Here is a 14,092-nt window from a genome sequence, read left to right on the forward strand (position 1 = left end):
CTTATTATTAAATTTTATATTTTAATTATAAATGTATATATCTCTTAAAGTCTAAAAATATATTAATAATATTTTATCATTTCTCATGCATTTACATTTAAAAAAACTTCAACTAAACTAATTTGTTGTTTTATTTTTTTATACTTTTAGAATAAACCCCTAGTTGTGGAACCTATAGACTTTGAAAGCTTTATCTCCAAAAACAAAACTCTAATACAAAATGATCCCCAAAGAGAATTGCTTATATATCCAAGTGATGATGTATCGGTAAGTAAAAATACAGATAAAGAATAATATTTAAAAACTTTTAAAAAGAGCAAAAAAAAAGTTGAATTTCGATACTAAAATAGTGAAAAATTAATGAATAAAAATATTGAAGAAGTACTTAAATATTAATGGCTGTGAATATTAGATATAAATACTTCAGTGAACGTTTATGATTGCACTAATTTAAAAAACTGAAATATTTTACAATTGCAGGAAAAAATTCTACCCCGCAAATTACGCACAAAATCCAAATCGATAACAGATCGCTTTGAGCCACCAAATGAATCGATAGTTTGTCCCTTGCATGGTGCTAACAGTGGTTCCACACCCAACGGATCACACAATGTAACACGACAAAACAGCAATGCTTCCAACAGTCCGCGTTTGACGCAACGTCAATTAAGTAGTCAATCCACAGCTTCTAATGGTTCCATACAGCAGCACCAGAATGGTGGTAATATTTCACGTAAATGTTCACAAACCTCAACGGCACAACTTAATTCAATTAAGTCACCTACCTCATCACTGGAATCATACGAGTCTGCATTGTCAACGAATGGCACAAGTAAATCCATATCTTCCTCCTCATCAACACTCAAATCAAGTAATCTAGCCCAGCCAGAAGACGATGACGATTTAGATACTGTAGGTGATGGCTTGTCAAATAATGGTGTTGGTCCGCCGGCCAAACCGAAATTTGAATGTTCACGTTTTACGCGGCAGGCTTTGTACACGTATCGGGCAAAAAATCATTTAATCCATTATAAATATCATGAATATGGTGGCACCTGTCATGATTTGCCAAAGTAAGTTGAAGAATACAACTATTTTTTTATTAAAAAACTTATTTGAAAAGTTCCTGCTTAATTTATAGAAAAACTCCCTCTGAAGTTCTTAAAGAAGAAGTATATGAAATCGATGCCGATCAAGATCGTATTGATGAGCAAATGTCTCGCTCTCAAGCTGATTCCATTACAAAACAAGGCTTTTTATTCAAAGGCCCTGATTCCGGTTATGATCGTATGTTTGCCAATATTGGCAACAAGTCTTTTAAAAGAAGGTTGGTTTGGTTTTTTATTGTTTAAACAATGTTGGTTTTTATTTAAATTTGTGTTTTTTTTTATAGATATTGCTATTTACGTCAGGAAGTAGATGGTACTTATATATTAGAACTGCATAAGGATGAAAAACAGGGTGAGGCCAAGGCCACAATAGTCATGGACTTTTGTACTGAAGTTGTGCAGGTGAGTGGGGAAAATTACAAATTAAATACAAATAAATTTTGATAAACCAAATTGTTAAGGATAGGATTTTTACTAAATTTCTATCAAATTGGCGGAGTCCGACTGAATATCCGTTTTATAATCAGTCCAAAAGTCAGCCTTATAACATTCCAAAATTTGTATAAAGGACCCGATTTCAGTCGGACTCTACAAATTGGTCTAATAACGGCTTTAACCAAAAACTATTTAACTAAATTTTTATCCTTTTTATTTACCATTCAGAATCCCAAACGTGGTCGCTATTGTTTTGAATTACGTATGACTGCCGGTCATAAATCCTTTACATTGGCTGCCGAAAACGAAGATGATCTCAAGGATTGGTTAAACAAACTCTCATCAGTATTGCAACAAAACAAAATCCAAGAAGATAAACGTGTTGCATCGTTAGAAAGAACACCTCCTCCAAGTCCCAATACCGTAATGTTTGGCACTCTTAAGGGTCTGGATCAATCTATGAATCCGCAACTAATCAAATATGGACGAGAAACAGATATATCCATAGCTCAGGCTCGACGAGAAAACAGACGACGGCTTTTTGCCAACTATCAATCAACAACTAAAGCAACACCAGCCGATAATGTAGATCAGTACAGAGAACAATTTGGTAAACGTATATTCCTTAGTTGTCAGAGTCTGAAATTCCGCCTACAATGTCCTTCTGATAGTCAAAGTACGGCAGATGGCAGTCATGTGTGTCAGGTCGAGCCTTATATAACTAGTCTGGCTCTGTATGATGTACGCGCAGGTCGCAAACTTACAGAATCGTTTTACTTCAATATAAATGATGAGCATGTTCGTGATATGTTACCCACTACGCCGGTGCCACAATCGGTGGCCACTTCAAATGTTCCCAAAAAAGATGTGCACGATGAACGCACCAGAAGTACTTCGCAAGCCTATAGTACGCTTATAGAAAATCTTTCGGCGGAATTACAAAAATGCACAAAGGAGCACTTTGCCCAATTGAAACAGGCTTTATTCTCTGTCACCTCTCCTCATCCAGACATATTTCTTGTCCTTAAGATAGAAAAAATCTTGCAAGGAAATATAGTACAGGCCGTAGAACCCTATTTGAAAGCCAATAGAGATCCCAGATTTGCTCAAAAATTGCACAAGAATATACGCAACTATTCCCAGAATATTGGTCATTATAGACAACCATTTGCTTGGGCGGCTAAGCCATTGTTTCGTCTGTACAGCAGTGAATTAGATACGGAAAAGGATGGTGAATTTGAATTTAATACCATCTACCGACAAGAAGTAAATAAACTCAAAGACGAAGAGTTGTTAAAACTATTATCCGAATATCGAAAACCAGATAAATTAAGTAAACTGACGGTAATACCGGGTCAATTGAAATTAATGATTGATGAGGTGGAAAAGGTGGAAGGTAAGTTTCAATTGTAGGTTAAAAATATATTTATAAGTTTAATGCTAATTTCTTTTGATTGTATCTGTAGGCTCATTTACCAAATCATTAGTACCTTTGGTAAATTTCACCTTCCCCCCTACCAAGCCAGCCACTTTAGAAATAACTGAATTCCAAAGTACTTCCGAACGAGATTGTCATCCATTTACGACATTTTGTAATCATTTATTTGTATATCCCTTAAATTTACAATTCGATAGCCAAAAGATATTTTCACGAGCTCGTAATATTACGGTCGTGGTAGAATTAAGAGATTCGGACCATGAAAATTCAAAACCCTTAAAGGTAGGTAGCAAAGAAATAATTTAAACTCAAGATAATAAATAATAAATCTTTATTATTAAATATTACTTTATTTCAGTGCATCTATGGCCGGCCGGGTCAAGATTTCCTAGTCTCCCAAATTGCTTGTCCCGTTTTACATCACAACACCACACCTTTGTGGTATGAAGAATTAAAATTACGTCTACCTTTGGGAATTTTTCCCGAACATCATCTTTTGTTTTCATTTTATCATGTTGCTTGTAATCTGGGCAAAAAACGTGATGCAAATGCTACATTTGAGACACCCATCGGCTATGCCTGGCTGCCGTTATTACAAAAGGGTAAAATAAATTTGGATGAACAAGTCGTAGCAGTAGCAGCCACCTTGCCTGTTGGATATTTAAGCATTCAGCCCTTGGGCTTGGGCAAAGGGGTAAGTACAATTTTAGTAGTTTAATATTAAGTTTTTGTTTTGAGGTCTGTTCGTTGGTTAACTATTTATATATTGATGCTTTAAATCATAAAATAAAAAAAAAATTCAAACAAAAATTATTTAATTTCCAAGTTTTAATCTAATATTATATTTTGTACATATTTCTGATGGAAAACTTAATTTAAATGCGCGTAAATTAAAAATGGGTCATTTAACGGAATAGGATCCCCATTAGCCGTCTCTAAACTAAGCCAATTTTAAATAAAAATTTCAGATTTATTAACAAATTTCTAAAAAAGCTAAATATTATTTTTGAAACGCCCCATATATAATTTAAATACACTTAAATTTAATAAGCTATCACACGGGAAATAACGGCAGAAACAACTCAATTTTTGGAACATATTTTTCCCGTTTTCGAAATTTCGGTATTTAAGTGAATCAATATAATAGAATTTTTACCAGTTTTCACACCATACACATAAAAAGAACTAATTTTTCAGAAAATTATTTATATTTAGTGACTAAACGAACAGACCAAATAATGTATGTATTTAAATTAAAGAAACTTTATGTGTGACCAAACTTATTTTAAATCGTCATCGTCATTTTATAATTTATTAAATAATATTTTTGACAAGAATTAAAAAAAAATTTAAGTAAAAAAATTTAAGTTAAAAAAAATAAAAAAAAATTTACTCATTGACCCCGACGTGATTTGAACACGCAACCTTCTGATCTGGAGTCAGACGCGCTACCGTTGCGCCACGGAGTCATATGAATTTAGCTCACTTAACATCGCATTTATTGTGTTAACATTGTTTGTGTGTACTTGTCATTTCATATAATTTACTTTAACATTTCATTGTTGTTATATTGTTTCGCATAACATTTAATGTTAATAACAGTTTGAGGGTTTAACAGTTTGATGTTCATTGCAAGCTATACAGTTTGAGAGTCACATTAAATTGATTGACTAACAGTAACTGTAAAGATGATTTAAATAAAAGTGTTGCCAGTTGGAAATTATTTGTTCTATAACAATTTTTGCTTTGTAAACATTTCTAATGTTTTTCACTAATAAAAATAAAAATATTACTTATAAATAAAATAATAATATAAAACATAACTTCTAATCAAAGCCTTTAGAAATAATTTCATAATTATTTTAAAGTTAAAAAGTTTGAGGGAAAAAATTTACTTTAACCTTCGCTTTACCAATACCCACCCGGGTGACCACTCGGTTTTTGTTAGCTTAATAATTTTTTTCATTTTGTTTCGATTTGAATAAAATTTAGACTCAATGAACAAATTTTATAGTTCTATATAATTTAATAAAAACATTTTAAACTTTTTATAAGGTTTTTTCGATTTTTTAAAATTTTGTTCATCGGATATATGTATAGAAGTGCAGTATCACCCGGGTGGGTATTGGTAAACCACGTACACAAAAAACCTTTGGTAAAGCGAAGGTTAAATTCAACAGCCATATTGCAAATAAAAACAGCATGCTAAGTAACAAGTGGCTAACTTTGTGAATTTTTAAAAATGTTTTATTTCGGTCTTGATAATTAAAAAAACGTTCATTACAACCATGTACCAGATTTAAATAATATTATGTTTTAATTTTAACTTTAATTTGTTTATTTACAAACGTTTTCTAACTTTTTTGTTTTTTCACATTCACATCTCTTTTTATTTTCCATGGATGGGGTCTAAAAATTACATAACATAAATTTTTTCCAACACAACACAACATCATCATCGTCTCTCTGTCTACTCCTCATCATTATACTCTGCCTCATCTTAAACACACTCCACACATACGTTTCTTGTTACTTGTTTACACACACACATTTACCCTCTGTACTACTATTATTTCGGCTATCTACAAAAAACTACCCTATTTTTAGCAGAATTGTGGGCCAGATATACAATGGATCGATAATCAGCGGCCACTCTTTGGTGTGGCTCTGCGCATGGACTCTACAGTACACACGGCTGATCAACATTTACACAATTTCTTTGCTCACTCCGAGCGTCTATTGGAGGGCGGCAAAACCTCTGCAATGCCGGCCGAAACAGAAACCTGTAAAATATTAAAAGCAGCCCATGCCATTGATATTACGACACTCATCAATTATTTACCCACCATACTAAATGAATTGTTCACTTTATTGGTGCACACTCAATCCGAAGAGGTGGGCCTAAATATTATACGTTTGCTGATTAACATCATACACATGATTATCGAGGAGGCTGGTCGTAAGGAGTTATTAACTTCATATGTAACCTATGTCTTCCATTCACCCTATTATTCTCAAAAGACATCGCGTACTGTCCATGGTGAATTGTGCAAACATTTGCCCTCAATTCTACATCCTAATAATACAGACTTTTTGGTGGTCAATAAATTTATGCGTTATTCGGGCATATTTTTCGATTTGATTGTGAAAAGTATGTCGCAACATCTTTTGGATACGGGCAGAATTCGCATGTTAAGAAATGAAAGATTTCCCAAAGAATTTCCCGAAAGATTGGAGAATCTTATTAAGGTATTGATACCATATCTAATATCACGCTACAAAGATTTACCCGTGGAAACCCAGCACCTTAATAAGTCGTTATCACAGTTTGTACGTAGAGCCTTGACCTTTATGGATCGGGGTTTTGTTTTCAAATTAATACGCTACTACATGGAACAGTTTTCTCCGGGAGATTCTCGTGTCTTGCAGGAATTCAAATTTAATTTTCTGCAAGAAATATGCCAACATGAACATTATGTGCCCTTCAACTTGCCATTTGTTTTGAATCCCAAAAATCGTCCTCCCGAAATGATGCAACATTTTAATCTGACCGAGGATTTCTGCCGGCAACATTTTTTGTCAGGCTTATTGCTGCAAGAATTAAAAAGTAGTTTAAATGAAGTAGGCAATGTTCGGAAACATGCCTTGATGGTGTTGAAGAATCTCTTGGCCAAACATGAATTGGATGATCGTTATCAAAATAGAGGTCAACTGTCTAGAATTGCTTTGTTGTATGTACCCTGGTTGGGTATAGTAATGGATAATATACAAAGAATCGATGATCTCTCAGAAGTTACCACACCCAATGGCCATGTCTATGCCGACTCAGCTTCCTATACCCAAAGGCTATCATGCTCCAGTAGTTATGTGTTTGGCAAAGATTCCACCCTGAATTCCAACACCTCTACACCCAGAGGTAAAAACAGAGCTACGTTACACATAGAACATCCTAGTCCCGTAAGAGCTTCCGTACATCTTAAGGAAACCAACTACTTGGCTGCAATTGCTGGTACCGTCATTACAAATGGCTGTTCAGATTCTTCTCTCAACTCTTTAACGTCCGATTCACAAAACTCTCAGGATACCACATTGGGTGCCAATAGCAATGGTAATCATATAGAAAATATGGATGTGGCTTTAAGAAATGGCCACAATCGCTCCATTAGCGTTACTCATGCCACGGTCATGCAAAGATGTGATAAATTCTCAGCTGCCGAGAGCAAAGATCTTCTGTTGGGTTTTCTGTTTGTCATTAAACATCTTTCGCAAGAACAAATGATTGGCTGGTGGCAAAATTGCAATGAAACCGAGACCATTAATTTTATGACCATTTTGGAATTGTGTCTCATACAATTTCGTTATGTAGGTAAGAAAAATCTGCACTTGAATGAAGAGTCCAGAGATGCTCGAGCTTTGAGAGCAGCCAAAGCCAGTACTCTACCAGCCAGAACCTCGCCAGCCGCTTTGGAAAACTCCTCCAATTTAAATGACACAGGTACCCTAAATCTTACACACAATCGGGAGAATTTATTAAGTGAAACTACTAGAAGTCAACAGGCTCTGTATGAATCCAATCTAGCTACAGAGGTGGGCATGATTATTTTGGATTGTTTGGGACTATTTGCAGTACAGTTTAAACTCAAACTTATAGACAGCCTGATATTACCCAAATTGGCGCGTGTTTATCTCAAGTTCTTGCAACTGGGTCAATCGGAAAATCTATCGAAACATGTTTTTGCAGCTCTGCGTGCTTTTATCAACAACTTTTCGCCGGCTCTCTTTAAAGGCAATGCCATATTGTGCGGTCAAATGGTATACGAACTACTAAAGGCGTGTGACAGTCGTCTAGTGCAAATTAGACATGAATCCTGTGCCGTTCTTTACCTACTAATGCGTAGTAATTTTGAGTTCAGCGGCCGTAAAGGTCTAACAAGGGTACATTTACAAGTCATCATTTCGGTGTCACAAATGATTGGCAATGTAATCGGTCTCAACAATGCACGATTCCAGGAGAGTTTATCGGTTATCAATAGTTATGCGAATAGCGATAAAGCCATGAAGGGTACCGGTTTTCCAGTTGAGGTTAAAGATCTTACGAGGCGCGTACGTACTGTTTTGATGGCCACTGCCCAAATGCAAGCCCACCATATGGATCCAGAACGTTTGCTAGAATTACAATATTCTTTGGCTAATTCCTATGCCTCCACTCCGGAACTAAGACACACCTGGCTGGTGACAATGGCTCGTAATCATGAACAAAATGGTAACATTTCGGAAGCAGCCTGTTGTCATCTACATATAGCCGCCTTAATGTCGGAATATCTACGCCTAAAGGGAGGCGGTAGCATTAATTGGGGTTCTTTGGCTTTTAGCAAAATTTCACGCAATATCAATCGTGATGAACAAGGACTCAAATTGGATGCTGGTTCCCAAGACTCTCAATATACGGAATTAATGCTATTGGAACAATTAAAACAATGTGCCGTGTTCTTGGACTCAGCCGAACGTTACGAGTGTCTGGGAGAATTGTACAAGTTAATATTGCCGATTTATGAGAGAACAAGAAATTACAACGACTTGCAGGAATCCTATGAACATTTGGCCAAAGCTTATAGTAAAATAATAGAGGTTAATCGTTCGGGAAAACGTATGCTGGGCAGATTTTATCGTGTGGTTTTCTTTGGAATGGTAAGTTGTTGGATTTTATGAAATGTTGTTTATTTTATATAATTGTTTTATTTTTGTATTTAAGATGTATTTCGAAGAAGATCATGCTGTGGAGTATGTTTACAAGGAGCCCAAATTGACTTCATTAAGTGAGATTTCAGAACGCTTAGCAAAGCAATACAAGGAGAAATTTGGTGCCGATGTTGTTAAATTAATAATGGATTCATCACCGGTAAGTTTAAATTTTAAATTTATTTATTCAAATATTTAAAATCTTACCGCCAAATAATATTTTCAACATTTATTTAAATAAAAAGTCCGACATTTTAATAGTATCAAGATCAAAAAATAAATTTCGACGCTGTTTAAACAAGATGATAAAAAATAAAATTGACAAATATTTACATATCAAATCATACAATTCAGCTTACTTTTTGAGTTTCCGTCTTGCGTAATTTTGAGGACAACGTGGGTCGTGGTGATTTCGGCACATACTCTTTTGTTTTGGGCTTTTCGTTAGATTTTACTCTACAGCCTTGTGTGGAAGATCTAAAATTGATAGAAGTGGGAATTGGAAAATATGATTATTTATTTAAATTGTTTTTATAATACTTGATAGAGGGCGAACTCTTGTCTGTGGAACTGGAAGATCTATTTGAAATTGTATCTTTGTTTACACTATTGATCACTTCCTTTTTAAATGGCTGCAATGTGGGTTTGTTTGCTGGTAATGTATGGGATTTGAAATTTGTGGTGGTTTTTGTTATCAAATGGTTTTTCACACTTTTGGCTAATTTGGTGCATTGAACAATCGTTGGTGTTTTTAATTTAGTTTCTTTTCCGGATTCTACGGCTGCATTTAATTGTTTGCACTCTTTAACTTCATTTATAGGTTTAGTTGACAAGCCGGGTTTCTTAATAGTTCCAGTCTTGAGTACTTGTGGCGCTGCTATTTTCGAATTGACGTTTAATTTTGTTTTAGCAACTTTTACTTCTTGAGAAATTTTTATATTTTTAGGCCTCCCACAGGTACTTGTTTTTTCAACACCGGCATTATTGCTTTCTTTTATATTTTGAACTTTTGGTTTTTTATGCTCAACTGACTCTAACAAATTATCATTTATTTGAGGATTCTTATATTTTGATTCAATTATTTCAGTTTTATCTATAAAACTTGTTTTAGATTTCTGAACGATTTCATTAGTGTTATTTGCATTCTCTGCATTGACTTCAACAGGTGTCTCATTTATAATACCGGCAATATTGGTTTCTTTTATATTTTGAACTTCGTGATTTGTTTGTTCACATAACTCTAATACATTTTCATATAGTTGAGGTTGCTCAGATTTTAATTCTAGAATATCAATATCATCTCCACTATTGGTTTTATCTGTTGGGCTTATTATACATTCCTTAATGTTCCCATTAGATTTATTTACATTCTCTGGATGGACTTCTAGTAACTCATTGATATCATCAGTAATTTTTAGAACATTTTCATGTAAACAAGTATTTTCTTCAGTATTTAAATCATTTACCTCTATCTCACTTTCATTATGAATTAAATTAATTTTTTTGTCAATTATTGTATTTTCTGGCTGGATATCATTATCTTCTGATATTTCTGTTTCTGAACTCGTATGTTTAACTTCAGAAGGTCTGGCAAACAGCATGTACAGTTGATTTGTATCAATATTTAAATCTATTTTCTCGTGCCCATTTGCATTTGTTCTCTCATTTTCCTCTATTGGCTCAGCTCTTGTTATATTCTTAGATACTTGTTTATTTCCAATACTTTCAATATTTTTAGAAACAATAGGTTCGTTATCATTTATGAAATGTTCTTGCTTTTTAAAACTCTTTTCTTGAGTAAATTTTCCATCTATTCCATTTTTTAGTATTAATTTTCTTAGTTCTTCATTTAATTGTATTTGAGGCTTATTTTGCAAATTGATGGGTATAAATTCTAAAGCATTTGGATTTAAGTTCGATTGTATCTGGAGACCATTAACTTTAACAATTATATTTTTAGGTGTCCTTGATTTCTCTAAATTGTTACTAGTTTCTGTGTGTTCTGCGGTTTTTTCGGATAACAGCAATGTATTTTGCAGAACTTGATCACCAGACATCGCTAATTTTGTAATATATTGTTGGTATTTGTTTCACCTTTATTGAATCGTTTTATATGTGATTATAGGCTGATAAAAATATTGAGTTGATAAAAATATAAACTTTTTTTCAAACTTATGAAATTATTTGAAATATTTTGAAAAACATAATTGTGTCATTCATTTACAGTGATGCCAATAAAATTGAAAATTATTTAAATAATAAATATTGCTGAAAGATTCAAATATTTTATTTAGAATGTGATGAAATTAGGCGATTTTTAAAAGATCAATTATCACCAATTGAAAAGATGTTTTCTATTTTTCATTGCATTGCAAACTTTCTACAGATAATATCACAGCACTTATATATTTCTATAGGAATAGTTTCTATATAAAATATCGCACTGATACATTTGTATAAAAACAACATCGTATTGAAATTTTTGTATAGAAAATATAGCTCTGACTCTGACATTTCCTTTATAGAAACATTTGAAGATTTCCTATAAAAAATAACATCTGATTGACAATTTTATATTAAAAATATTCTCGCATTGGAAATATTGTATAGAAAATATCGTCGCATTGACAATTTTGAGAAGAATATATCATCGCATTGAACGTTTTGTAAATGCAATATCATTGCATTGAAAATTTTCCACAGAAAATATAATCGCATTTAGAAAATTTTCTATTGAAAATATAATCGCAGTTAAATTTTTCTTTAGAAAATATCATCGCATTGAAAATATTCTATAGAAAATGTCATAGCATTGAACTGTTTTTATAAAAAAATAAAATTTTTTTTAACTTTAGGTTAATATAAATGACCTCGATCCCAAATTGGCCTACATCCAAGTAACACATGTGATACCATTCTTTACCAAAGATGAACTTGATCAACGACTTAATGAGTTTGAACAAAATCATGATGTTGATACATTTATGTATGAAACGCCATTTACTAAATCGGGAGCAGCCAGAGGTGCCGTCGAGGAGCAATGGAAACGCAAAACCGTGATAAAAAGTATGTGAACACTATAACCTACAATATGAAACCTTTAAATAAACTAATTATCCTATATTACAGCTACCTATTCATTCCCCTATGTGCTAAAACGTATACCCGTTAAAGCAAGGGAAATTATAGAGTTGAGTCCCATTGAAGTGGCCATAGATGAAATGCAAACCAAAGTATCAGAGTTAGAGGAAACCATACTACCACCAGCCGATGTTAAAAAATTACAACTAAGATTACAAGGCAGTGTAGCAGTACAAGTGAATGCTGGTCCCCTGGCTTATGCCCAAGTCTTTTTGGATCCAAAAATAGTTAATAATTTCTCAGTAGATCGTGTAGAAGATTTAAAAGATGTTTTCAGGTATTTAAATAAATTTAAAATACTATTATTGTAGCATATAACATACTTACTTTGTTTATATTTACAGAGATTTCATAGGCGTTTGTCATACCGCTTTACAATTGAATGCCCGCATGATATGCAGCGATCAAAAGGAGTACCACAATGCTTTAAAGGAAAACTATCAGAAGCTGTGCCAGGCCTTAAGCGATTTGCTGGATGAACCTTTCCAACCATTGGATGACAGTGCCAATAATACACAACGCAATAGCATGGCCTTATTTAATGCCATAAGTGGAGCTTCAAATAACTCAAGTACTGCCTAAATTAATGTCAACGTTACAACTATTCGTACTTCCTTAACTATCTTCTTCATAGTAGTTAAAAAAAAAATTAAGAACAAACAAAAAGAAAAATCCAAATCCAAAATTAAACAAACATATATCTTTCAAACGTAGTTTGTGTGTTATCATCTCTCTATATATGTGTATCTGTGTGTATTTAACAAAATATGTTACTAACAACTAAAATTACAACCTTTTTTACAATTTAGAATAATCACGAATTTATACCTATTCATTACTAAATCATAGTGTCATAGTTTTAACTAACTGTAGTTATATATTCTGTTTGGTTGGAAATTTATTTTCAGAAAAAGCTATTCAAAAAAAAACGTGTAGTTATTTAAATGTCGAAGACTTTTTCCAAAATATGATGGCTACATATTTGGGACTTCTATTTTTTTATTTTAGAGTTTTGATCATCGCATTGATATGTTTTTATGAAAATATCATCGCATTTTCTATATTTTATTGTAAATGTTATTACATTTTATATTTTCCATACAAATATCATCGTACTGAAAATTCTCTGTAGAAAATATCATGGCATTGATATATTTTTATAGATACCCAGCAAAAAAAGTGAGGAAGAAGATGCAGAATTTTCACAACAAATAGCATGCTTGATGTACTTCCAATTTTGGTGAAAAAGCTATGAATTTTACATTAGCTTGTCATTGGAGGGATGTTGTTCATTTTTGACAACTTTTTACTTAATAAATTCGATGCTTTCGATGCGATTAAATTTCGATTTTAAGGTGTTATTTTAATGTAGGTAGTGGATACCTATATTTTTTGGCATCTTGGATGGAAATATAAATAATAGAAAAAAGTGATGTAATTGAGCATTTATGAATTGATTTTAATGTAGTTATAAAATTTATGAAACAATGGTTGATTAATTTTAATGATTAAAAAATGTAAAAATTGTTTGTATACCAATTTTTACAGGTTTTAATAAATTTTATAAAATTCAAAAAATGTAGGAAACAATTACATCAACGAAATATTTATAATTCAGTGTGAAATACCCATATTTAAAATCACATCTTCAGAGGTAGAAAAGATTCATTTGCAACTTTAGATGTGATTAAAATGTCATATGTAAAGATGCACTTCCATTATTTTTTGCTGGGTAATATCATGACATTGAAAATTATCTATAAAAAATATCATTGCATTGAACATTTTAGATGGAAAATATCATCGTATTGGAAATTTTATATAGAAACACCATCGCATTGAAAATTGTCTGTGGAAAATATCATGACATTGAAACTTTCCATTAAAAAATATCATCGCATTGAAAATTTTCTATAGAAAAATAATCGCATTGGAAATTTGTATATATTTCTGTAGAAAATATAATTGCATTGATATATTTATATAGAAAATATCATCACATTGAACTTTTTAGATGGAGAATATCATGTTCTATGGAAAATATCAACGCATTGGAAATTTTCTGTGGAAAATATCAACGCATTGAAAATTGACTATGGAAAATACCTTTTAAAAATATCATCGCATTGAAGATTCTTATTTTCAGATATTTTTATTTTTTATTTATTTATTTTCAACAACCTAGCCTTATTGGCCATAACCGGTTATAAATTTTGCTATTGTATTTAAC

General features: G+C 32.5%; 2 protein-coding genes and 1 non-coding gene across 5 annotated transcripts in view; 1 reads left to right on the forward strand and 2 right to left on the reverse strand.

The window, feature by feature from the left end:
- Ziz (dedicator of cytokinesis protein Ziz) overlaps positions 1-14,092 on the forward strand; it is a 65,627-nt gene that overhangs the window by 51,059 nt on the left and 476 nt on the right. The window contains exons 3-14 of one of the 3 annotated variants that reach the window (XM_065502573.1): positions 151-267; positions 481-1,073; positions 1,142-1,327; positions 1,394-1,511; positions 1,773-2,940; positions 3,011-3,264; positions 3,341-3,676; positions 5,590-8,670; positions 8,735-8,881; positions 11,577-11,787; positions 11,851-12,139; positions 12,207-12,433. In XM_065502573.1, the coding sequence (XP_065358645.1) occupies positions 151-267; positions 481-1,073; positions 1,142-1,327; positions 1,394-1,511; positions 1,773-2,940; positions 3,011-3,264; positions 3,341-3,676; positions 5,590-8,670; positions 8,735-8,881; positions 11,577-11,787; positions 11,851-12,139; positions 12,207-12,433 (6,727 nt within the window). Of the gene's footprint in view, positions 1-150; positions 268-480; positions 1,074-1,141; positions 1,328-1,393; positions 1,512-1,772; positions 2,941-3,010; positions 3,265-3,340; positions 3,677-5,589; positions 8,671-8,734; positions 8,882-11,576; positions 11,788-11,850; positions 12,140-12,206; positions 14,087-14,092 lie in introns of those variants that run through there. The other 2 variants (XM_065502574.1, XM_065502575.1) reach the window with 2 other exon arrangements.
- TRNAW-CCA (transfer RNA tryptophan (anticodon CCA)) lies at positions 4,380-4,451 on the reverse strand. Its single transcript has one exon. It is a non-coding gene; the product is annotated as a tRNA-Trp (tRNA).
- Positions 8,942-10,855, reverse strand: LOC135952245 (uncharacterized). Its single transcript, XM_065502092.1, has 2 exons — positions 9,262-10,855; positions 8,942-9,198 (listed from the first exon to the last, which is right to left on the reverse strand). Exons 1-2 carry the CDS (start codon positions 10,776-10,778, stop codon positions 9,072-9,074), a joined length of 1,644 nt encoding a protein of 547 aa, XP_065358164.1. The 5' UTR covers positions 10,779-10,855; the 3' UTR covers positions 8,942-9,071.

Source organism: Calliphora vicina, chromosome 2 (genome assembly GCF_958450345.1).
Source record: "Calliphora vicina chromosome 2, idCalVici1.1, whole genome shotgun sequence".
In the NCBI taxonomy this organism is placed as follows: domain Eukaryota; kingdom Metazoa; phylum Arthropoda; class Insecta; order Diptera; family Calliphoridae; genus Calliphora; species Calliphora vicina.